Here is a 24,081-nt window from a genome sequence, read left to right as displayed (position 1 = left end):
CAAAGGTCAAGAAGCGGTCTCGCGCAGGCGCAGGGCACCGCCGACCCGGAAGCAAAGCGCGGCCGCGAGACGGGGAGGAAAGAAGGATGTTCTTCCTGCTTCCTTCTCATTGGAGCAGAGCGCCGCTGAGGGCGTGACCTAAGGGAAGCGAGAGCGCCGCGTTTCCGAGAGTTCCGCCGTTACCATGGCAGCGGGCCCGCGGCGCCTCGCGAGGATCCGAGGGGGCTTCGCTCGACAAGGCCGCGCGCGGGAGTCGGGGCGACCAGGCCTTCTCCTTGCTTCGGCTTCGCCCCCACAGCGCCCCGCTTTCCCCAGGGGCTCCAGGCGGGCGCGGGTGCTGCGCTTCTCCCCCCGCGCCCTCTTCCCCTCGTACAACAACCACGGGAGGCGGACTGAAGCAGGGAATGGGGTCACTAACCCTCTTATCATTAGGGTGTATTAATCTATTGTTATTATTATTATTATTTATTAAATTTATGTGCTGCGTCAGGGAAATTGGGTATCACATGGCAGGACAGATGTGCTCTCCCAAGCCCACATTCCCAGCATGTTTGCACTCCTGTCTCAGCAACATCTACGCTGGCTTGGCCATATCCACGGACTGGAAGATGGCAGGATCCCCAAGGATGTGCTCTTTTGGGAGCTGGCTTCACGCACCAGGCCAACGCTGTGTTACAAAGATGTCTGCAAATGGGACATGAAGGCTGGCCGACATCAATGCTGCCGTGTGGCAATTCCTTGCAGGCAACCACAGTAAAAAGGGTCAATGATCCCTGGGCGGTTAAGTCCAGTCAAAGGCGACTCTGGGGTTGCGGTGCTCCTCTCGCTTTTCAGGCCAAAGGAGCCAGCGTTTGTCCGCAGACAGCTTTCCGGGTCATGTGGCCAGGCCACCATGACCAAACCGCTTCTGGCACAATGGAGGGCTGTCAATGGAGAGCACACGGAAACGCCATTTACCTTCCCACCGCAGCGGTACCTGTTTATCTACTTGCACTGGTGTGCTTTCAAACTGCTAGATTGGCAGAAGCTGGGACAGAGCAATGGGAGCTCACCCCCAGATTCAAACCACCGACCTTCCGATTGGCAAGCCCAAGTGGCTCAGTGGTTTAGACCACAGCAGCAGCACCCGCTCCCTACTACGACCACAGTGCCTGGAGGCAGTCAGATTGTGCATCCATAGCAGTGACCAGAGGAGGAATAACCACTGGGAGGAGCACAGAGATAAGAAACACCATGGTGCAGCACAACTGGATGTCTTCACCTGCCCCTGCTGCAATAAAACATGTCTCTCCTGTATCGGTCTCGTCACCTCACAGGTCTCTACAGCCACAGCAAGCACTGCAACCTTCCAAGAGTTTGCCTTCGCCCCCAAGGGCACAGTCCCCTGAGACAGATGGATCCAACCAACCAACCATACACTGCCCTTCATCAAAAGACCACAGGGTAGGTTACAGCATAAAACACAAAATGCATAATATAATAATGGGAAAAGGGGAGGGGAAAAGACAACCCCCCCCTCTACTAAACCTTGAGAGCCAGTGTGGTGTAGTGGTTAGGAGCAGTAGATTCGCTTCCCCGCTCCTCCACAAGCAGCTGCTGGGTGACCTTGGGCTAGTCACACTGCTCTGAAGTCTCTCAGCCCCACTCACCTCACAGATAAAGCGGGATATCAAATCCAAACTCTTCTAAATTGTTTAGTTAAGTTTCTGGCGCCTAAAGATATGTAATAAAGGCGCCGTGCGAGGCTCTCCAAGGAGAGCATCCTACAGCAGGCAGTCACTGCAGAAAAGGCCCCATGATCATGTTGCCACCCTCTGGACCTTTGATGAAGTAAGTGGCACACAGAGAATTGAAGCAAGAAGCCCCCTCATCTCTGAGCAAACTTTGTGTGGCTGGCCAGCCATCACCCCACACAGCAGAAGGCAGCTCTTCCAAGGTCGAGGTAAGAGTCCCAAAGTGGAGGCTGCCCAGTCTGCTGTGGGGCGGGGGGGGGGAAGGGTGCCTCCTGCTTCTGCTCCAAGGGTTGTCAGGCGCACTCCCTGCACTTTTTATTAGATTGCTGGAAGTAAGCACCAAAGGCAAAGGAGCACAGTGTGCATGACTTTTAATTGAACGAAATGACAGTTTAAACAGCTTAAAATGATTTAAACAGCTTCCAAAAGGCAAAGTATTATAACATTAAGTTAACAAGGTACTAACAGAACTTTCTGAACTGCAGTTGCTGAAGTTCTTCCTGAGGTAATCAACAAAATAACCATTTTCCCATTTAAGATTAGTGTCCCTTCCATCCCCTGCAGTGACTACGGGGAAGAAAAAATAAATAAACACCCCAAATTAAGGACCTTGAAACAGGAGTGTGTGTTATTGCGCTAAAAGAACACTCTGGAGTTCCTGGCTCTTCCACTTGTGTCTGCATTTGCAAAAGGGTCTCATCCTGGCCCAGCAGTGCCAGCTGCAAGAGCCAGAAGACGGGTGAGCAAACAGTGCTGGGCTCTTGCCTGCCCACGAGGACTAAGAGCTCCTGGACTGCAAAGAGCTCAGTCATTTGGCTGAGGGCTTTTACATTCATTGTGGCTCCCCCAAAACGGGGAACAGCCCCAAAGTGGGGGAGAGAAAGATGCAAGAACAGGATCCCCCTGCTTGCACCCAAGTCCAAAGCCCACCAGCAGTTGAAGAATCTTAAACCACCTGGCTGGTGGATGCGCACCGCTGAATGGCAACAGTGCCATGAGGTTTTCATTCAGCAATATCACATGACCAAGTCAGGCCTGGCAGTGAGCGGCAGAGCTCGCTTGGCACCCACAGGCAGGGGAACAGAACTGGGCTGCTCCAGCTCAGCTTTTTAGTTCAGGACAGAGAAACTTGGCACCTCCCTGAGCAATACATGGTACCTCCAACCATGGCCAGCAAGGACGCCTCTCCTCCTGTCCCAGGCATTCATTCATTCACACACCCTTCCTGGGTTTGAGCAACCCACACTAACTGGAGTGAGGGTGCCAAGAGCTGCACACCAGCCTCCTGTCTTGGGATCGCCCACCACGCTACAAACACTGGACTCTCGTTGTCACTCCAGCCCCACTCCCAGCATTGCAGGACTGCCTGCTTCCCAGTTCCCAGCCACGCAGATTCAATGAAAGCAGGCTGCGGTGATGCACCTGAAGGCTCCAGAAAGCGCTGCTGGTTCCACTGGAGGAGAGACCTGCTCCATGAGGGAGCGACCTCTCAGGTTAGGATGAAGACCAGTGAGCTGTCTGTCTTGTGGACCCTCGCAGCTCCCTGTTCTTCACCCAGCCAGCGTGATGGTCTCTCCTGCAGGATGGGTGGCCCCGACCCGGAAGCGTGGAGGGAGACACTTGGGGCCAGAGCCTCGCCTCATGAGAGCCCGCCCCCTCTCAGTCCGTCACGTCACCGCATAGAGCTCCTCGCGGTCGTTCTTGCAAATCTGGTAGCGGCAGAGCAGCTTGCGGGGCCAGTCCCACGGATTCTGGAGCTTGTCTCCGGGTGGGAGGAGGAAGGCCACACTGGAGGCCACCAGGATGTGCCAGATGCTGTGGGTGTAGAAATAGTTCTCTTTGGTCTGAATGAAGGCATAAACCAGAATTGCCACCACAGCCAGGGTGATCCCAGGGCAGAGGAAGAAAGCCCAGCGCTTCCAGGAGGGCGGGTAGCAGTCGCGCCGTGTCACGCCACGGTGAACCTGCAGGAGGAGGTCGGGGGTTATGAGCCATCCCAGGTAGGGCAGAGGACAGCCAGAGGGTCTCTAGATGTGGGCTCTGCCCATCCACGGAGACCAGGCGTACCCACCCACCCAGCCCAAGGCTCTGGGAGGAGTCAGCTGGGTCTTTCCTCAGCTGGCTGCGCTCCAAAAGCGCTTGATGGGTGATGAAGTTAAGGGCGGGGGAAGCCTACACCTTAAAGGTAAAATACCTGCTGCAGGTTCCGCCCAGCCCACTGCTAAGAGCTGCAACCTGAGCCAGGAGATGCTCAAGACTCGATCCATAAGGGGTCATAGAAGGAGCCACCTACCCAAGCGGCAATCATGATGAGGAGGGCAACAAGGCAGGGCCCCATCATGTTCCAAACCCCTCGGCGGTCCAGCTGCAGTGACATGGCGATGAACAGGGTCCCCATCACACAGAGGACCTGCAAGGAAGGAGAGGAGAAGTCAGAGCTGTTCTTGGAACCTCCTTGGGAGTCTGTGGCTGGTGGATGAGGAAGGCAGCCCGGGCCGCTCCAGCTCACCTGCTGGTATCACTTCAGGATGCCAGGGGCAAAGACAGGAGGTCCCAGCCACAAAATCTTGCTGGGATAGTTCATTTCTGAACTCTGCATTCTGCCTTTTGGCGAAATGGTGCCTTGAGTCCTCATGCAGCCCCTTCCGCCTTTGGGACATTTGGCCATACTGCTGGCATCTTTACCTTTTCTAACATCCAGTGACACCCTTGCTTTTCAATGAGAAACAGCAGCGGAGGCCCAGGAAGACGGGAAGCCTGCCTGCCTGCCTCTCTGGCCCAACTCTGGCTCTCAGTCCACCTGGCAACACCAGGATGGGAAACCCGCAAAATACACAGGGCAAAAATACATAGCGTTCATTTTCTTGCATCCATTTTGTTTCTTATTCAGTGCCTCCCGCCCGAGGGGAAGTCGTGCTGGCGACACTCAAGGTGTGAGCTCAGGACTGGGCCTGCCCTGGCTTTAGAGGGGCTCGCTGCCAACAACAGCCCCCTCCCATGCAGTACCCCACCTGCTGGCTTGCCCCCAACGTACATATTTCAGGGTCTTCTCCAGTCGAGCCATGCACAGGACGGTCACCCAGATGGAGACCACAGAGCCAAAGAAGTCGCAGAACTGCAGTGTGTCATAATCCATGATGCACATCACTGCAACGCCGGGCTGGTCACAGGCATGGTAGAACTGTGGCCACAGAGGAGAGAAAAGGTGCCGGTCAGAAGGCCCCACTCCCACTGCAGCTCTTTGCCACCTGAGCCCAAAGTCTGGAGGTGCCAAAGCCCCACTGGGCACATGGCCAGAGCAGCAGCCTGAGGATGCCACAGGGCAGTGCAAGGGGCACTGAACCAGGATCAAGGAGCCCTCCGCTTTCCCCCAGCCGCCCCACTACCAGAATGAGGCAAGCAGAGAAAGTGGAGGGTTGGGCTGGCTTGCCTGCCTGCCGTGCCCCCCAGAGAAGGGCCTGCTCGGGCCTTGCCCCACCCCAACAGGCGGCTGGGATCCCGCTCAGCACCCATCCCACTGAAGGGGAAGCCTGGACGTACGGTGGAGAAGAACATGTTGAAGGTGTAAACGGAGGCTTCCACCAAGTGGTAGTGGTAAAGTGCAACAGCGATCGCCGGCAGGAAGAAGAGGTTGCTGAGCGTCAGCAGGAGCGTGGCCAGGATCTGTGTGCCGACAGGCTGGGCCTTGGTGTCTTCCGTGCAGCTCCAGCCACTCCAGCCTGCCAGGGGAGGCAGCGTTACCTGTCAGGAGCATCGCGCCAATGCAGCCTCTGCCCCAGGTGGGGAGCGGAGGGCCCATCCTTAAGGCTGCCACCTTGCGCAGCATCCCCCAGAGCCCCCAGGATGGGCCCCCTCCAGCTAGGCTCACTTTCTAAGAGGCTGGTTGCTGTGCAGGATACCACCCTGCGGCCTTTTCACTCTGGGCTTGGGGCATGAGAGGTTTGAGGAGAACAGATGCTGATTATGGTCAGGCTAGCCCTGCCCAGGGAAGGAAGCCAAAGAGGAGGAAAGGAGGGTAGAGGAGGGACAGGCCCTGGTGGCCTTGGCCCCAGGCAGTCCAGAAAAGCTCTTACCCGCTTTGCAGCTGCACCCGGCATAAGGGTAACTGCGTCCCAGGAGGCTACACTGCCCATACGTCCCACAGTTATCGAAGCAGGGGCTGAGGTAGGTCACAATAGACACCCGGGCTTTGGCTTTGTCACATTCCCTGCAGAGAGAGAGAGAGCACCCATGTGCCACTCAAGGACACTGAGCCCTCCTGGCACCAACCCACAAAGGCAAAGAGGCCCAAGGCAAGGGGAGTACCAGGCAGCAGAAACCCCTGCCTGAGAGGTGCTCAGGAACCTTGGCCCCAGAGGCCTTGCTGCCACCACTACTGCTGGCACCACCAGAGTGACAGGACTCACCCCACAGCCTCCGGACAGAGGAGCTGCAGGGACAGGAACCAGTTGTCCGTTTCTGGGTACGGGATGATGAGTGTAGCATCTGGAGAAGAGGTGGACACGTTCAGCGGGTAGCCTTGGGAGAAAGCTGTGGGGCAGAGAAGAGAGGCAGGCCTGCTGTTAGTGCCCAAACTCCGTCAGCAACCAGCGCCCAGCCTGCCAGTTTCAGTGCCCTCCCAGGGCTCGGGTGCAACAAGCAGAGAAGCACTTTGTCCCGGGCATTCCCACCCCCAGCACCGGTCGTTGCTGCGAGCAAGGACCTGCTGTGCCATGTACCTGTGTGGCAGCCCCTCGTGGCGTTCGCAGAGAGCACAGGGGAGCTGGCACTCAAGCAGGCCCACACCGAGGCATTCCCAAGGCTCCAGTCAGTCTGCAAGGACAAAGCAGGAAAGAAACTCAGCTGGCACCTCTCCCCTAGCAGTCAGGCTTCAGTGCCCCAAGAGGGGCAGTGCCAGGTCAACCCTCTTACCTGGTTAAGGGCCAGATTCAGCACCAGCGTCCCCCCGCTGTCCATGCCCGAGTTCAGGTTGAAGAGAAGCAAAGCCGGGGGCTCGGCCTGGACAGGCACACCAACGTCCCCAAGGACACGGAAATGCAGAGACACCACGTCCAGGTCTTCGCGGATGACAGGCTGGTTGCGCAGGCAGGGGCTGCTTTGGCCAAGGGTGGCGTTGGGGCTTCCTCCTGGCAAAGGTGCCTCCTGGCTCCGGTTCAGGCTCTGGTAGAAGCTGAGGAAGGAGCTGGCCCTGTCAGGCTGGCATACTGCAAAGGATACGGCACAGGGTCAGCGAGGGCCTCAGGACAAGAAGGCAGCAGGGCAGGGCAACCCACCTCCTGACCCACAGCTGGGGCATCCGCAGCAGAGACTCAGGCACTGGCGAGCTGACACAGCTTGGCACCCCACCTTTGCCCCTCCCCTCTTGCAGCTGGCACACACCTGTGAAGGAGGCCTTCAGCTGAAAGGAGACCTTGGTCCCAGGGCCGCTGAGGCTTTCCACCGTGATGGGCAGCCACTTCTCCCACGGTGGCGAAGCGAGGACGCCGCTGCAGTCCCCGGAGCAGTTGAGCACCTTCTGGGAGCGCAAAGGCAGCGTGGCAGAGCCCAGCGTGACACGGAGGGCGCAGGGGCTGGAAGTGTTCACCTTGCAGCCGCTCAGCTCAAAGTGCAGCACGGCACTGTAGCCGGGGACAAAGACCCTGCAGGGGGAAGAAGGATAGAGAGGGAGGAGCGGCTGACTCTAGCTGGCCAGCACATGGCAGGCCCACCAGCACCAGGATTTGGTGCCCAGGGAGATGGGGGGCACTCACTTGGCATGAAGGGGCCTGGCGGGCTGGGCAATGGACTGCTGCACAGGAGTGTCGGGCTCAAGAATCAGCGTGTCGATGACGCGCAGCACAAACATGTCCGGCTGGAAACTGTAGGTGCATGGCGTTGAGATGCCCTGCAGGGAGGGAGGGACGCATCACGGCCAGCCTCCTGGACCACCGTGGCTGGCAGGAGGAGGCCACACTCGGCACAAGAGGACATTCAGGGGCCTCCGCCTGCAGCCCCGGGCACAGCAGAAGATCGTCCAGAAACTGCCAGCAAAGTCCCAATGCAGCAGCTGCAGGATCCTCCCACCCCCACCCCCCAGACTCCAACCAAGCAGGCCCCCTGCTCTCACCTTCACCTCAATCCTCTCTGCAGCCTTGGGCAGGTGGGCCACCATGAACCAGTCGCCTGCGGCAGGCCCTGTGACATTGACAAAGGTGGTGTTCTGCACCAGAGTGGCCAGAGTCGTGGTCAGATTGTAGGCGAGGCGGACGCTTGTGTTGGCTGGGAACTGCGTGCCCAGGGGGTTGATAACAGGAGGGGCACCATGGCGGAAGTGGCTGGAAGTCAGCAGGAGACACACAGGTCAGTGGGGCAGAAGGAGGGGAGGCGGCCACCCTCTTTCCAGGAGGAAGCCGGCAGGCTGAGCTCCCCGGGGAGAAGGGGGAGGTAGCTACGTACATGGTGACGTTTGTGCTGCCGCAGTCGGGACCCCTTCCCTGGGCCGCCTGAAGGAGCCAGCGCAGCTGGACGGTATCCTCTGGCACGCGGAAGCGGAAGAGCCTGGCATTGGCATACCAGCTGTAGAAGGAGAGTTTCTGGGCACCCTGGACGAAATACTCCGCCACTAAGGACCGGTCTGCGGGGGGAGGAGGGGGGCAGGCGGTCAGGAAATGGGCAGGGGAAAGAATTCTGGCTCAGCCAGCCTTGGGCAGGTAGTGCTTCCCACCACAGGCGGATCAGCAGCCAGCCCCCCCCCCCCCGCCAGTCTCTGCCAAGTGCAGCAGCATGAAGGGGCGGGCAGTGCCCCCCCATGCCTCTGGCTTCCCACAAGGAGCTGGCAGGGGGCTTGTCCAAAGCCACGGGATCCTCTCTGGCCTCCAGGCAATAGAAGCTGGCCTGGTGCTTGCCCCTTCCCCCTGAGGGCCAGGAAGGTCTTGCCTTGCCCAAGCTTGCCCTGCAGCAAGGTCAAGGGGAGTTCAGGAAAGGAGGTCATGGGGAGGAGGCAGCTCTGCCAAGCACACAGCCTGCCACAAGGACTGGCATTTCCTGAAAGGGCTGAGCCGGCAAGCCCAGGGGATTGGCCTGCGGGGACCAGGGCGCCAGGCACCTGCCTGTTTGCGGAGTGCACAGCGCAGTGACTGACAAACAAAGGTGCGATAGGCAGGGATAGGGGACGGGGCAGGGTGTGCCATGCCAACCCCCTGCACCCCATGCTCAGCCCCTCACGCAACAAGATCAAGTCTAAGATGGGCAAGAAGTGGAGGTTCGGGTGACCGACCCTAAAAGGAAAGGAATCCGCTGGGGGAGGGGTGCTGGTTCTCCCCAAGGCAGAGGAAGCAGTGGGCGCTGAGTCAAGGCGCACACGCGAGAGAATGCGGACAAGCCGGCTGACCCGTCGGGCGGGAGGGAGGGAGCCTGCCTGACCGGTCCAGCCATCCGCCGCTCTTCCGGCGAGGAGAGAGACCCCCTCCGCCGCTTTCCACGCGCCCAAGTGATGCTCAACCAACGTCCCGCCCCGCCGCCCGCGCAACTCGCTGCAAAGGCAAAGGTTGCCCTGCGGGTAACTGGGAACCGGGCGTTGCGCCACCGGCCTCCCCGGGCAAAGCAAGGACTCCGTGACCCGGGCGCCGCCCCAGCCTGGCAGCGGCACTTTTCCATCGCGGCACCGCCCCGCCCCCCCCCCGCGCCAAGCGAGAACCGGACGAACCATCCGTTCCCCCAAATAAGAGACGAAAACACGGCGCCCCTCCCCCCCAGGCAACCCGAGGAAGGGGTCACCTCCAACAGGGACTGGCCGGGAGGGGGCCCTTTTAGCCAAATGACTGCTGGGGTCCCCACAAGCGCCTTCTCTCTGCGGGCGAGGGGGCTAAAGGGGGCTGGAAGACTGAAGACGGGGCGGCCCGCGGGCCTCTCCCCGAGGTAACCCAAGGCCACCTGCGCCGTGGCTGAACTGGACCTCCGTCTCGCCTCCTTGCGCCCCTCCTCCGCTGCCGCCGCCGCCACGGGCTCAAACCCGAGCGAGCATCCAAAGGTGTCGGGTCAGGAAGAGGGAAACGGTCCACACACACACACCCAATCCCCCCAAGCAGCTGCGGGGCAGGAGGCGCCGCTGTCCCTGCCAGGCGCGACCCTGTCACGAAGGCGCAGGAGCCGCGGTCCTCTAGGCGTGTGCAGAGTGCCACTCCGTCCCGCTGCTCCGCAGTGCGGCTCCGCCGGGCAGTGGCGCTGCCTCCGGCCGTTACTTACCGTCGGGGCCGCCGCCGTTGCTGCTCCGCGTCTCCTTGGCGGGCGAGGGGGCGGCGGGGGCCAGGAGCACCAGCAGCGCCAGCACGAGCGGGCCGGACGCCATCGGAGCCGTGGCGGCGGCGGCCCCCGGGGCCAGGGGAAGCCGGCAGCAGCAGGCGCGCCTCAGCCCGGAGCGCCTGCCTTCTCGCCCTCCTGCGTCGCCATCGCCCGCCGAGGCCCCGGGCCGGCGCTGACGTCACGGGGACACCCGAGGGGGGGGGCCAGGGAGGGACGGACAGAGGGAGGGAGGCGGTTGCGGGCGCGCGCCTCGGCCGCTGCGCTGCGGGCTGTGCCCCGCCCCTAACCCTCCCGGAGACGGGCACGAGCGACGGGCCTGGCAGTGGCACCGCTGCACCGCGCACGGGGACGGGGACGGGGAGCCTCGCCGGGAAGCCGCCCGCCGGCGCACGGGCGCATCTTGCGCGGAGCCCCCTGGGCCACATGGCCCTTTGGGGGTGGAGCCCCCCTCGACAGGAGCTTTGCAAAAAAAAAAACCCCTCATATGGCAAGCGGCAGCGTCTCCCCGGCGCGCCTCGCGAAGCGCCCCCCAACCGCCCCCCGCGGCCGTTGTCGGTCGAAAGTTCGGTGGTGGCAGAGGCATGGCTTCCCCCGGGCGCTCCTGGTGCAGGGCGCCCCCTGAGTGAGTGGGGTAGGGGCGGGGGCCGAGCCAGGCCCGGGAAGGGAGGGAGCCGGACAGGGGGACTGCGCCCGAGCAGGGAGGCTCCATTGAGACGGCCTGCCTGGAGCTGCGGAGAGCGCTTCTCCGTGGATTGGACTCATCGCCTTTTAAGCCAAGGGAGCCCGTGCAGATAAGATCTCACCAATGGCACATTGTCTAAGGAAGTAATAATAATAATAATAATAATTAATAAGTATGATGATGACGATGTAGTTTCCCCAGCCACTCTGGGAGTCCTCCAACAAAAGATTTAAAATATATTAAAACATCAGTCATTAAAAACTTCCCTAAACAGGGAAGAACTTCCCTAAAGAAGAACTTGCCTCTCTTCTGAATTTGCTGCCAGAGTAGCTGCAAGTTCTTATTTATTACAGAAGAGAGGGAAGCTGTCCATGCCGCTTGCCTTTCTTCTAAACAGGTTCAGGTTCCCTCTCTTCTGTAATAAATAAGAACTTGCAGCTACTCTGGCAGCAAATTCAGAATGACCTTAACAGATTAGACAACTGGGCCAAAGCAAACAAGATGAATTTTAACAAGGAGAAATGTAAAGTACTACATTTGGGCAAAAAAAATGAAAGGCACAAATACAGGATGGGAGACACCTGGCTTGAGAGCAGTACATGTGAAAAGGATCTAGGAGTCTTGGTAGACCACAGACTTGACATGAGTCAGCAGTGTGATGCAGCAGCTAAAAAAGCCAATGCAATTCTGGGCTGCATCAATAGGAGTATAGCATCTAGATCAGGCATGTCAAACCTGCAGCCCTCCAGATGTTTTGGCCTACAACTCCCATGATCCCTAGCTAGCAGGACCAGTGGTTGGGGAAGATGGGAATTGTAGTCCAAAACATCTGGAGGGCCGCAGGTTTGACATGCCTGATCTAGATCAAGGGAAGTAATAGTACCACTGTATTCTGCTCTGGTCAGACCTCACCTGGAGTACTGTGTCCAGTTCTGGGCACCACAGTTCAAGAAGGATACTGATAAGCTGGAACGTGTCCAGAAGAGGGCAACCAAAATGGTCAAAGGCCTGGAAACGATGCCTTATGAGGAACGGCTTAGGGAGCTGGGTATGTTTAGCCTGGAGAAGAGAAGGTTAAGGGGTGATATGATAGCCATGTTCAAATATATAAAAGGATGTCATATAGAGGAGGGAGAAAGGTTGTTTTCTGCTGCTCCAGAGAAGCGGACACGGAGCAACGGATTCAAACTACAAGAGGGAAAATTCCACCTAAACATTAGGAAGAACTTCCTGACAGTAAGAGCTGTTCGGCAGTGGAATTTGCTGCCAAGGAGTGTGGTGGAGTCTCCTTCTTTGGAGGTCTTTAAGCAGAGGCTTGACAGCCATCTGTCAGGAATGCTTTGATGGTGTTTCCTGCTTGGCAGGGGGTTGGACTGGATGGCCCTTGTGGTCTCTTCCAACTCTATGATTCTATGATTCTATGATTCTATAAACGCAACAGACTCTAAAGTTGCCGACTGGGTGCCATTTTCTACCCAAACAATACATACATAACAATAACAAGTACAGCATAAATCCTGCAATAGAAAATGGTCTGTAGCGTGATTGCAATCCATGAAAGCACCATTATCAAACCAGCATCTAAAAAATAAGCTAAACAGCATAATTGCAGCATACGTCATACGATCACCAAATAGACATTTATAATCTATGAAGCAATATTAACAAGTTAGCAACTAAAAAATAAGCTAAACTCTATGAATGTACTATTTTTTAAATCCACGGCATCCGCCACACACCCCATGACTCGTAGTAACCTTTTGCGCTATTGAATTCATTAAAATCCACCTGGATGACACGCATCATACAAGAGGACCCTAGAGGTAGACTTTATGAGTAACTCCAAGCCATGATGAGCGACGTTCAAGGCAGTTGCCAGCTAAAGCACAGATGCCGCAAGCTACAGTGGAGCCTCGCCAGACGAATTTAATTCGTTCCACGGGTCTTTTCTTATAACGAAAAAATTCGTCCAGCGAGTCCCATAGGAATGCATTTGCATTTTTTCCGAATTGTTTTTTGCCCATGTTGTTGTTGAGTCGTTTAGCCGTGTCCGACTCTTCGTGACCCCATGGACCAGAGGACGCCAGGCACTCCTGTCTTCCACTGCCTCCCGCAGTTTGGTCAAACTCATGTTCGTAGCTTCGAGAACACTTTTGCCCATAGGAACGCATTAATTGAATTTCAATGCATTCCTATGGGAAACCGCGATTTGCTAGACGAAAACGCATTCGTCTAGCGAAGCAACCTCCGCTCGAAAAATCCTTTCGTTAAGCGGAAATTTCGTTAAGCAGGGCGTTCGTTAAGCGAGGCACCACTGTACTTTTTCCTCTCAAGCCCTTGGCCCCCGTCTCTCTCGGATCTGCCCCCACCTCACTGAGCAACCCTTTATCTGAAGGTTTTTTCTCTTCAAATTCTAACCCATATTATCCTGTGGGGGACCGTTGTGAGGGGATAACTAGCCAGTTGGAGTCTCAGGTGGGTTTTCTTTAAATAAACAATAAAGATTTGTTTAAGGCAAGATAGTATATAACACAAGTAAAAAAACTTAGGTTACTTCAGGAATACAATGCTATTTAACTCATCCTCAGTTGTTTTTGGTTGCGTTATAAGTTGGTTCCTTTTTTTTTATAATAGGCATAGCCAAACTTTGCCCTCCAGATGTTTTGGGACTACAACTCCCACCATCCCTAGCTAACAGGACCAGTGGTCAGAGATGATGGGAATTGGAGTCCCAAAATATCTGGTGGAAATTCTTTTTTGTTTGTTCGCAACCTTTCCCTCTTTTTACCTCAACCTGTCTCCCAACCTCTCCACCCTCAATTCCAACTGCACCTCCCTGTCTCTCTTCAAATCCTCTGCTTTTAAACTCTCCCTCCCGGAACCACAGCCAATCAGAAGCTGCCTTTTCTGAACCATTTGCTGGCAGGGAAAGAAAGAAAAAAGAAACTCTTGTTGAACCAACCTGTCCAGCAAAACCAACTTTTTCGCCACACCTACTCCCCACCCCTGGCCTCTGCTCTGCAACTGTAGGGCTGTGGTTCCTGTTGGGCTGTCTCAGCCTGACGGCAATCAAATTGTTCCCTTTCCTTTTGGGGAACTTGCTCCTCCAACCACTGATCGTCTCCATTGCCCTCTCCTGCGCTTTTCCCAGCTCTTAAAATATTTTTTAGGTAATAACCAGAACTGTATGCACTACATCATGGGTAGTTAAACTCAGGCCCGGGAGCCAGAGCCAGCCCAATGGCCTTCTAAATACGGTCCAGGAATCAGTGTGTTTTTACGTGAGTAGAATGTGTGCTTTTATTTCCAATGCATCTCTGGGTTATTGGTGGGGCATAGGAATTCGTTCATATTTTATTTATTTTTTTCAAAATATAGTCCGTCCGCCCCCCACAAGGTCTGAGGGACGGTGGAACGCCCCCCTGCTGAAAAAGTTTGCTGGCCCCTGAATTACATCCCGGAAAGTAGAATAAAGAGAACTGTGATAAGTAAAGCGTTCCACGTGTGGCCGTGCCATAGATGTGTTACAATACAGCTCGTAACACAGTTTTAAGTTTTCACAATGCCCTCCTAAGTGCCAATAATCTGGAAGCGCAAAGAAAAGGCCTTCCTAGTCCAGCCTCCTGTTCTCACAGCGGCCGACCAGATGCCTCAAAAGGGAAGTCCGGCAGCAGGACCTGAGTGCAAAACTGAGACAAATGACCTCCAGTTGTGGAAGTAGAACATAATCAATGGCCACTAGCTGCAGTGGCAATCTTCCATTAATTTTCCCATCCCTCTTAAAGCTGTCCAAGCTGCTGGCCATTAATACATCTTGTGGGAGCAAAGTCCACAGAGCAACTGTGCAGCGTGTGCAAGTTCTTTTTAAAAGTCCCCACTTTTAAACTAATTTGTATTTAATTATTTCAACATATAAAGACGTCATATAGATAAATCATTAAATATCTCAGCCCAACCCTGAAGCTGGGGTTTAGAAAGCACATGATGCAGAATAAGAACCAAAGAGCATAGTAAGTTCTTATCCAAAAAAAACTTCTGTTTGTACAGCAGGCAAAAAACTGTTTAAGGAAACCAAAATGTTTTGCAATGTGAAGGAAGTTTATATTTAACCATGCGCATAATAAAGCTGAGCCAATCAGCAGCAAGAGAATCTTTGTGCCTCGAGCCTTGTAGCAATTTTATTTTATTGCTTTATAATTCCACAAGTTCAGTTTGGCATACTTAATTGGACCAATTTGTCAGAGAAACCTCCTTGAAGTTCTTCCCGTATCTTGTTCTTATGAGCCTGGCAGCTCGAAAAAGGTTTACTAAAGGGTGAAGCTGTAAGTTAATACTCCCTCCTGTAAAAAGATTGCAGAGAGCCAGCTCCAGGCATTTAGAGGCATTTGTCCAGTAGTTGCTTCTATTTGGACAAATACTTCCGCCCAGAACTGAGCCACTTTCCCACACGTCCACCACATGGTTTGGTTAGAACCTGAGATACTCCAGCAGTTTGGCCATAGAATCAGAATTGAAAGGTACCCCCAAGGGTCACCTAGCCCAACCCCCTGCAATGCAGGAATCTCAGCTCAAGCATCCATGACAGGTGGCCATTCAACCTCTGCTTTAAAACCTCCAAGGAAGGGGACTCTGCAACCTCCTGAGGGAGACAGTTCCCCTGCTGAACAGCTCTGGGCCCTGCTACCCTCTTACTGTCAGGCCTTCCTGATGTTGAGTCAGAATCTCCTTTCTTGTATGTAACTTGAAGCCATGGGTTCAAGTCCTACCCTCCAGACCAGGAGAAAACAAGTTTGCTTCCTCTTCCGTGCGACAGGCCTTCAGATACTTGAAGGTGGCACTAATATCTCCTCTCAGTCTCCTCCAGGCGAGTAGGAGGAGCGAGTAAGGGCCAAGACTGATTTAAAAGGAAATTCCCTCCTGCACATTGAGGTCCACACCTCCTTGCTGATAGTCATCTGCCAATCAGCTTCCCACATCTACCTGAAGCCACCTGCTGTAGCCATATCCACTAGGATTAGCATACTTTAGAGTCTGGACTCCCCACCCTGTTCTGCCTTCCTAGCCAATCCCAACAATAATTCAAAAGGAGTTGGGGCTCTCAATGACTGTCCCTTGACGTGGGTTTGGCGTATCGATAATATTTCTACTGCTCTGCACAAACTCCGGATGAAAGTCAAATGGACAAAGCGGGAGAATCTTAGGCGCACAATCCCACTGCCCTCCTTGCCGCAAAGGTCCTCCATCAGCACCACCAAGCCCGATTCGGGGGCCCCTACCTAACGGGGCCTGAGCCCCACCTGGAACTGCAGATGGAACCAGGGGCTCTCTCTCCCTCTGGGCCCCAGGGGATGCTGCTTGCTGGCCTCCAAGCCTGAGCTCTCCAAGGTCCTGAGGCCCAGCTCACCTGCCTCCTTCTTCTCCCCTCCCCAGGCTGCCCATCCTGGAGCCCCTGGTGCCTCTGACTGATCTACAGCTGCTGCACATCCAGACTTGCTGGCTCAAGGCTTTTGACGAGGCGGAAGCCAATGGCAGGCTCATTCTCATCAGGTCAGGTGCTGCCGCCTGGTGGCCGGAGGCGGTTTCTCCCCGCCTGGCCTTTCTCTTTTAAAGTGATACCTTGGTTTATAACCGTAATCCGTTCTGGAGGTCCAGTTGTAAACCAAAACAGGTTATAACCCAAGGCACGCTTTCGCCAATGCCCCCCCCCAAAGGGTTGCAATAAAAAAAAGGGGGTTGTAAGGGACACACACTTCAGGGTTTGACGTGGTTGTAATTCAAAACGGTTGCAAACCAAGGTACCACTGTATATAGATACATTCTTTATTAACTTTGCTTGTTAGAACTGCTGTTATTTCTATTCATTACTCAAAACACAATAACATACATAAAGGAAAATCATAATAGCTCAACATCAAGTAACACTTCTACGTTCATACTTCAAAAATGACTTCTCTCCACGGACCCTTCATTCTTTCTTTTTAACTGTGTCCTTTTTCACCTTTTCGCAGTTTAGCTCATTGCTCTTACATGACGTACATTATCTGCCTGTTATCTAATTTGCGAAAGTTAATCACGGCATGTTAAGAATTTTGGTTTGGGAATGCTGTTCTTCTAAATATACTCTGTAACACTCCCATTCAGTTTTGAATTTTTGGATTGTTTGGTTCCTGATTGCCTCTGTCATATTTGCTAGTTCTAAGTGTTCACATAATTTGATTTGCCGTTCTTTCTTCGTTGTAATTTTATCTCCCTTCTAGTTTTTGGCAATCAACATTCTTGCTGCTGTTGTTGCATGTAAGAAAACCCTCCTCTTGTCATCTGGAATATCAGTTGTCAGAATGTCTGGAAGAAAGGCTTCCGGTTTTTTCCGCAAATGTTTGTTTAAACATTTTTTTAAGTTCCTCATATACAATATCCCAAAAGTTCTTACTTTTTTCACAGCCCCACCCCATTGTCCCCTCCCCCTGTTTGCACCTCCAACATAGGATTGAATTAGTTTTGTGTAACAGCCTGGCCTTTTTCATACCTCATTTGCAGTCCATGCAGAAGGCAACGGGCCTCAACCCACTGCAGCCCTTTGCTTCACTCAGCTCGCTCAGCGGCGTAGCGAGCCGCTGCGGCACCCAGGGCGGCAAATTGCCATGCACCGGGGGGGGGGGTCGCTACATAACAACGCATGCGTCGCTACGTGGCGGGGTATCGCTGCCCCCCCGGCGCCTCCAAAGCCCCGCGCCTCCAGCTACAAACTCCAGGTAAAAAGCCTATTCAGGAGTTTGTAGCTCAGGAGTGGGCTTTCTACCTGGAGTTTGTAGCTGGAGGCGCGCGGCTATGGAGGCGCCGGGGGGGCGGCGATACCCTGCTACGTAACATGCATGTACAGCATCCCGAGCGGGTTTTCTACCTGGAGTTTGTAGCTGGAGGTGAGCGGCTTTGGAGGCGCGGGGGCGGTGATATCCCGCCACATAACGACGCATGCGCAGCATCGCGCTGCGCATGCGTGTTACGTAGCGGGGTATCGCCGCCCCGCCCCCGGCGACTCCAAAGCCGCGTGCCTCCAGATCCAGGTAGAAGGCCCACTTGGCACAGCGGGGGGGGGTGCCACTTGGTGCCCCCACCCCCGCGACTCCCAAGCCCAGCCTCCCGGTAAAAAGTCCGCTTGGCGCACCGCTGAGCGGACTTTTTACCGGGAGCCTGGAGGCTCGGCTTGGGAATCGAGGGGGTGAGGGCGCCAAGTGGCACCCCCCTGGAGTGGAACCCAGGGCGGACCGCCCCCATCCAATGCCCCTGGCTTCACTCCCTCACCATTTAAGAGACCACCTCCTGAGCACCTCCTGGAGCCATATCAGAATGACTTTTAGAAAGAGTTAGGAGATGGAGGGCACCATCCTCTCCTCCTCCTCCTGAGGGCCCTTTGGGTGCACATCATCGGTGAACCCCTCAGAGACAAAAAGAGACAGAAAGCAGGGGGTGGCCATTTCTCCACCTCTGTTCAGGGAGGAGCCCCCACTAGCAGCTTCAGGGAGAGCAGAGGGGCCTCTGGGATGCTGGGCTCCTCTTCAGAACCCTGCAGTGTGCTGGCTGGCTGGGGAAGGGCGACTTCCAGGTGAGCAGCTCTTGGAGGGAAGCAGGAGGCCATTGTTGTGGGAGCCAGAGGAGGCTGGCAGAATGTCTGCTGCAGAAGATATGCTGCAGCTCCCCTGGCATCCTCTGCTTTCCGGAGGTCCCAAGTGGGTGTGTGGGTGAAAGCCATCTACAAATTCCTTTCTGGAATTAAGTGGAAGGGGGGGGGGCAGAGCAGGACAAGTAAGATCAGACTTCTGTGAATGCTGTTTTGTCCAGGTTTGGAAGCAGAGATTTCTGTGGTCGAGGGGCCTATTGATTAGTGAAAGAAACAGGCCACTGGGCATTACTGCCACCCACCCAACAGAGTTGAGGGAGTGCACCATCTATGCAAACCAAATCCACAGGGGATCAAGCGGGGCGGTCAGGGAGGGAGCAGCCGGCAGCCAGCAGACACTTCTAGAAAGAACCCAGCTGAGACTCCTGAGCAAAGCAGACTCTGCAGACCGTGAGGCCAGGCTGTCCTCCTCAGCCAGGCCCAGAGGGGGGGGGGAGAGTTAAGAAGGGGGTCAAATGCTGCTTCCCCCACAGCCTTTGGCAGCGATACTCAAAAGGGTCTGTACGAAATCTGAGCTCTGCGCTCAAGGCGAACCTTCGCTCTTCCGCACGCAGGTTCTTCACAGACCACCCTGACAGCAAGCAGTTCTTCAAGAACATCCCAACGGAAGGCGACCTGCTGGGGGACCCTGAGGTGGGCTCCCATGGCCGGAGGGTCATGGTGGCTCTGAACCAGCTGGTTGAAAACGTGGACAACCGGAAGCAGGGCTGCCGGCTGGTGGCGCGCCTGGTGGAAAACCACAAGAACGTCCACCAAGTGCCCTCACAGATGTTCCAGGTAGTGGGGGGGGGCGAGCAAGCGGGGAGGACACAGGAGCTGCTGGGCTGGCAGCGTGCCCTCGGGGCAACTGGGATCCTTCAAACCGGAGGGGGCACAGGGGGTGTGGGCATGTTGAGGAAAGTAGGAGAGGATATATTGATTAAACATCATCCCTCCTCACTCACGCTAGTGAGCAAGCAGCAGAGCACATTCCCTTGTGCATTGCCAAGTTGATGGATTCGTTAGAATCATTTAAGTTACGCAATCCAGTCTGGATTGTTGCTGGTAAGTTTCCCCTTTTATTTCCCACTAATAATAATAATAATAATAATAATAACAACAACAACAACAACAACACGACAGTCTTGTTTAAAAGTAAGGGTAAAGAATTTTGAAGGCAGGCTTCATGTTGCAGTTACAGTTACATTTGTAGAGAAAAGAAGTCTGAGCTAGGCCTCAGACTTTCCACCTTGTGGCTTCCGTCCTGCCATGTGCTGCTGGCTAAGAGCCAGCAGAGAGCCCAAGAGAGCAGAAGAGGAAGGTGCCTGCATGGCCAGCCCTTTTGTAGGGTCTGCTAAGGTCCCGCCCACCTACCTGGCCACACACAGGGGGAGGATGCTCCAGAGCAGGTATGACAGGAAGCCCTCCCGGTCTAGAGCCACATTCCCCTGTGTGTCCACCATTCTAGGCAACAGGAAATGTTGCATTTGACTGCATCGTTGATTATACATCCCATGGGGGGGGGGGACCTGAGTCTGATCCTGGCATCCCCAGCAGGCCACCCCCTGCCACTCTCCTGGCATTGTCTTGAGGTCAGGGGGCCACATCAGTGGGGCTCACTGCAAAGCCTGTCTGGCGCAGGGGTGCTCTGAAGCCAAGCCAAGCAGGTCTCACTGAAGGCACCAGGGGGCTGCAGACAGGACCTTCCAGACGAAGAACTCCCTGGCGCAGCCCACCCCAGCTTTCCCTGCAAGGAGGCCCCAGGAAGTGTGCAAGTGCCCGGGCCACACCTGCTGGCACAGGTGGCATCAGGTGTGGGACAGGTGGGCACGGCTTGGGGGGAAATGGCCTCAGGGACCAGATAGGGAGCCCAGCTGGGCCTCCTCAGCACTGCTCTTTGCCACAAGAGCAGCCACAGGCTTCCTCCGCTGCCCTCCCCCCCCCCATCAGGCTTAATGCCTTTCCTGGGGCTGTCTCCTGCAGGCTAAGCCAGGCAGGGAATCCATGAGGCGCTCAAGCAAGGGCTTCTGGAAAGGGAGCCTAGTGGTTAGAGCCTTGGAGGTCACTGGGAATGCATCCCAAGCTGCCCCCTAAATAATAATAATAATAATAATAATAATAATAATAATTTTTTGCCCAGCTTCTGTTTCAGACCATTCTCTGTGTCTTCCAAGAACTCCTGGAAGATGAGTTCACCGATGACATGAGGCTCTCTTGGGTAAAGTTCTTTGACGCCGTCTTTGCAGAAGTAGAAGCCGCCTACAGTCGCCCCCTTTCTCCCTAGAGAAAGGAAGGGGGTACCCTGCTCCACGCTCTCCCCCCCTTCTTACGTTTGTATTGATGGAATAAAGAGGACAGCATTTACTTTTGGGACCTCTATCCAGGGTGCCTGGTCAATTCTGCCACGGGTTTCTTGCAGGATTGGGCCCCTTCTCCGCAGGTGCAGAAGCATGCCTAAGGCCACAGCAAGGAGTCAAGCAAGGGAGCAGGGATGTAGCTCAGGGGTTGAGCACCTGCCTTGCATGCAGAATGCTTCGCCAGGTGCTGCTGCCAGACAGACCCCTGAGCTGCCTGGAAACCTGAAGATCCATTGGTCCGAAAAGGCAGCTATGAGCCAGTCTGGCCCGTCCCCTGGCAGGCTGCCATCTTCCTTTGAGACCACATGGGCCAAGGCAAAAGTCAGAAGAAGGGCGAGGCTCAAGCTGGCAGGACGGGGAGAGTCCAGGAAGATCCCCTGCAGAAGCAGGCGAGAGAAGGCAGGATGGTGGGAGGTGACTGGCTGGAAGCAGATGCCAAGCTGGTGGCAACCCAGGGGAGCAGGTTGGGCATGAAAGGGTGAGGCGGCCCAGGCCTGAGCTCTGCCCTGGGTGCTTAGGTGGCCAGTCAGCAGCCAGGTCTGCACTCATAGCAAAGGGCCACAGCTCTGCAACAGAGAAGCTGCTTGGCATGCAGAAGTTCCCAGCTTCATTCCCCACCTAGGCCTGTCTCCACACCAGGCAGCTTCCCAGCTGCGGTCTTTCCCTTGGAGGGCGCAGGGTCCTGGACTCCCCGTCCTCCAGAGCGACTGGTCTGGGGCAGGAGAGCAGGCAAGCGCCACTTCTTCCTACCCCCCATTGCCCTTCTGCAGCTCAGAGCAGCCTTCTCTGAAGAATCTCCTGAGCCCCACAACTCACACGAAACACACACCCTGCCCTGCACTGGAGTTCTGCTGGCTCAGGCAGCAGTAGCACCCCCCCAGCCCCAGCCCCTTAACCCCCACACAGCCACCACCTGCCCTCCATGCTGGCAGGAAGCCTCTAGGGCACCCCCCCCAAAGGCTTTGGCTTAGCAGTCCAGGGGAGGAGACAGGATGCTAAGGTGGCAGTAAAGGGGCCTTTCCACTTCATTGCAGCATTTTTTAGGTAACTGCGGGAGAGAGGTGCGTGTTGGATTGGGGCCAAAAGCCCGGCTGGCTCTGCAGCCCTCGACTCGTGCAGGGGGGCACGGGGGGAGCACCACATGCAGAAAAGCCCCTCCGGCGGGGGCACATGAGCTGATGGGGGGGGGCAGACTGAGGCCTCGCTTCCCAAAGGGCTGCCCTTCCTGCCATTCCCACCCAGGAGCAGCAGGGGGCGCCTGCGCGCTGGGAATTCAGCGGCTGCCCCGAGGCCCCACATGGGGTTAACCCCTTGGGGCCCAGAGCCAACTCCTTTCTGCTTCAGAGGTGCCTGACGTTTGCCTTCCTGCCTGACCCGAGGCTCTGCCTGGCCGAGCGAGCAGGACGTGGGACACCGAGGAAGGAGCTTGCCTGGGCAGCCCGTAAGGACAGGATGCGGAGCTAGAGGGGCATTTGGCCTGATCCAGCGGGCTCCGCTTACAGTAGTTTCTTAGAGCATCATCTCAGAGAGCAGCAGCGGGGAAGGGGAGGTGTTTTTTTGGGGGGGGAGCGGGAAGCTGCCCCCTCTCTCTGCTGGGGCTGTGGGTATTTTTAGAGGGTCTCTGATTCCCCAGAGACAGGTAGACAAGTCGTGCATCCAAAGCAATGAGCAGAGGAAGAAGAACCTCTGCGGGGAGCAGAGAGAAGAGATGTCTTGGTGCGTCTGCAGCAGCAGCAGGTGCGTCTACAACCGGACATCTTCAGGTGCCCCGCCCGGCCCCCAACTGCACCAAAGCACGTCACGTCTCTCCCATATCGGCCTCTGCAGCCACAGCAGGCGCCGCAGCCTTCCAACGGTTTGACTTGACCCCCAAAAGCCCAAGACGCAGGGATGCAAACTCTGGTTCCCCTCCTGCAACCCGGAGGGCTTTTGGCCCTGCCTCTGGGGCGCCGCCGCCATTGCAATGGGCCTCCTGGCGCTGGGCTAGATCTGGCCCACGCAGCCCACCTGTGCCACTGTGTGCGTGGCTTCTCCGACTGCCGCCATGCGCCCTTCCCCATTGCTCTGGTGGGTCCTCGGGATCTCAGGAACTGGCGGTGGTTCCAGAGCCCGAGTCGCCCCCTCCCAGGCAGAGTTCCTGCTTGGGGGCCTCTTCCCGTGCCCTCTCAGTGCGGGTGTGGAGGGGACCCCTAGCACTGCCCCCCGGCCTTGAAGTGGGCTTGGCTGTGGGGAGGGGGCTGCCTCTGCCCTCGAGCGGAGAGTCCTAGGAAGCTGCCTTCTTTTGCATCCAACCTGGGCCGTACTGCATACACGGGCTGGCAGCTGTGGTTCTCGGGGCTTTCGGGCTGGACGGAGCCGGACTCTGCGCCCCCGTCCGGCAAAGGCCACGCGTGCCTGCGGCTCTTTCAGGGCCCCCACCTAGCAGGCGACTCGGTCCAAGGGCCCCGGGTTCAAGGAGCGCCAAGGTAGGGACTATCCCGCGGGACGGGGTCTCCCTCGCCAGAGCCGTCCAGGCCCCCGGGGCCCCCTCTCCCTTCTTCCCGCCCGCCCCCAGTTCAGCCCAAGAAGACGTGAGAGATCAGATAAAGTCAAGAGCAGGTTTATTGTGGTGTTTGGGGGTCGCGGGGCGGCGTCGAGGCGGCTCCTCCGGCGGGCTTGGGCTTCGTGGGGTCTAGCGGTACTTGGAGGTCAGCACGATACCGACGCGGCCCAGGAACTTGTCCATGGAGACGAGGGTGCTGGCCTTGAGGAGCCCCGGGTGGTTGGAGGCGATGGCCACCAGGATGCAGTGGCCCAGCAGCTGCGGGAAAAGCGGAGGGAGAGCGTTAGTCGGGGCCCCGGACGGAGCGAAGCAGGAATCCAGCCCGCCCGCCTGCCCTGGAGCCCCGACGGGGAGCGAGAGAGACTCACCGCGAAGTTGACGGGGTCCACGCGCAGCTTCTGGGCATGCAGGTCGCTGAGCTTGTCGAGGGCGCCGGCGATGTTGTCGATGTGCGCCACGGCCTCACCGATGGCCGCCGCGACCTTCTTGCCGTGCGCCTTGATGTCAGCGGAGCCGGGGTGCACGTCGATGTGCGCGAAGTAGGTCTTGGTGGTGGGGTGCGCTGCGAACATCCTGCGGGAGAAGGAGGAGGAGAGGAGCAGGGAGACGACGGTCCGACTCCCGCCCGGCCCGCGGCCTCGTCCCCGGGAGAGGGTCTGTGCCCGACGGGGCGGGCTTACCTGGTGATGGCCTCGGCGCCGATGTCCCCGGCATGGGACTGGATCTCGGCCCAAACGGCCTTCACGTGGTTCTTGTCGTCGTCGGTCAACACCATCCTGGCAGCTCAAAGTCTCGGGTGCCGTCAGAGCGCGAGCGGCTCTTTTAAAGGG

General features: G+C 56.5%; 3 protein-coding genes across 6 annotated transcripts; 1 reads left to right on the top strand and 2 right to left on the bottom strand.

Annotated features, from left to right (window-relative positions):
* The first annotated feature begins 192 nt into the window (after positions 1 to 192).
* LOC118092497 (hemoglobin subunit beta-Z-like) lies at positions 193 to 20,717 on the top strand. 3 transcript variants are annotated; one of them, XM_060282653.1, is made up of 4 exons: positions 193 to 1,443; positions 16,126 to 16,242; positions 18,928 to 19,150; positions 20,493 to 20,717. In XM_060282653.1, the coding sequence occupies exons 1-4, from the start codon at positions 1,283 to 1,285 to the stop codon at positions 20,634 to 20,636; spliced, it is 645 nt and encodes a 214-aa protein (XP_060138636.1). In that variant the 5' UTR covers positions 193 to 1,282; the 3' UTR covers positions 20,637 to 20,717. The 3 variants fall into 3 exon arrangements, with proteins under 3 accessions (XP_060138636.1, XP_034986447.1, XP_034986450.1); XM_035130556.2 differs by lacking the exon at positions 193 to 1,443 and adding an exon at positions 10,548 to 10,635; XM_035130559.2 differs by lacking the exon at positions 193 to 1,443 and adding an exon at positions 10,691 to 10,838.
* On the bottom strand, positions 2,088 to 10,178 carry PGAP6 (post-GPI attachment to proteins 6). 2 transcript variants are annotated; one of them, XM_035130554.2, is made up of 13 exons: positions 9,957 to 10,178; positions 8,169 to 8,346; positions 7,840 to 8,047; positions 7,484 to 7,617; positions 7,113 to 7,372; positions 6,645 to 6,937; positions 6,452 to 6,545; positions 6,140 to 6,263; positions 5,807 to 5,940; positions 5,274 to 5,452; positions 4,768 to 4,914; positions 4,027 to 4,143; positions 2,088 to 3,697 (listed from the first exon to the last, which is right to left on the bottom strand). In XM_035130554.2, exons 1-13 carry the CDS (start codon positions 10,057 to 10,059, stop codon positions 3,401 to 3,403), a joined length of 2,268 nt encoding a protein of 755 aa, XP_034986445.2. In that variant the 5' UTR covers positions 10,060 to 10,178; the 3' UTR covers positions 2,088 to 3,400. The 2 variants fall into 2 exon arrangements, with proteins under 2 accessions (XP_034986445.2, XP_034986446.2); XM_035130555.2 differs by having other exon boundaries at positions 2,088 to 3,548.
* Positions 20,718 to 23,292: 2,575 nt separating the features above from the next.
* LOC118092499 (hemoglobin subunit alpha-A) lies at positions 23,293 to 24,081 on the bottom strand. Its single transcript, XM_035130561.1, has 3 exons — positions 23,932 to 24,081; positions 23,620 to 23,824; positions 23,293 to 23,509 (listed from the first exon to the last, which is right to left on the bottom strand). Exons 1-3 carry the CDS (start codon positions 24,024 to 24,026, stop codon positions 23,381 to 23,383), a joined length of 429 nt encoding a protein of 142 aa, XP_034986452.1. The 5' UTR covers positions 24,027 to 24,081; the 3' UTR covers positions 23,293 to 23,380.

This window comes from Zootoca vivipara, chromosome 14 (genome assembly GCF_963506605.1).
Source record: "Zootoca vivipara chromosome 14, rZooViv1.1, whole genome shotgun sequence".
In the NCBI taxonomy this organism is placed as follows: Eukaryota; Metazoa; Chordata; class Lepidosauria; order Squamata; family Lacertidae; genus Zootoca; species Zootoca vivipara.
The sequence above is the reverse complement of the archived record's forward strand: the minus strand, read 5'-3'. Positions and strand labels throughout refer to the sequence as shown.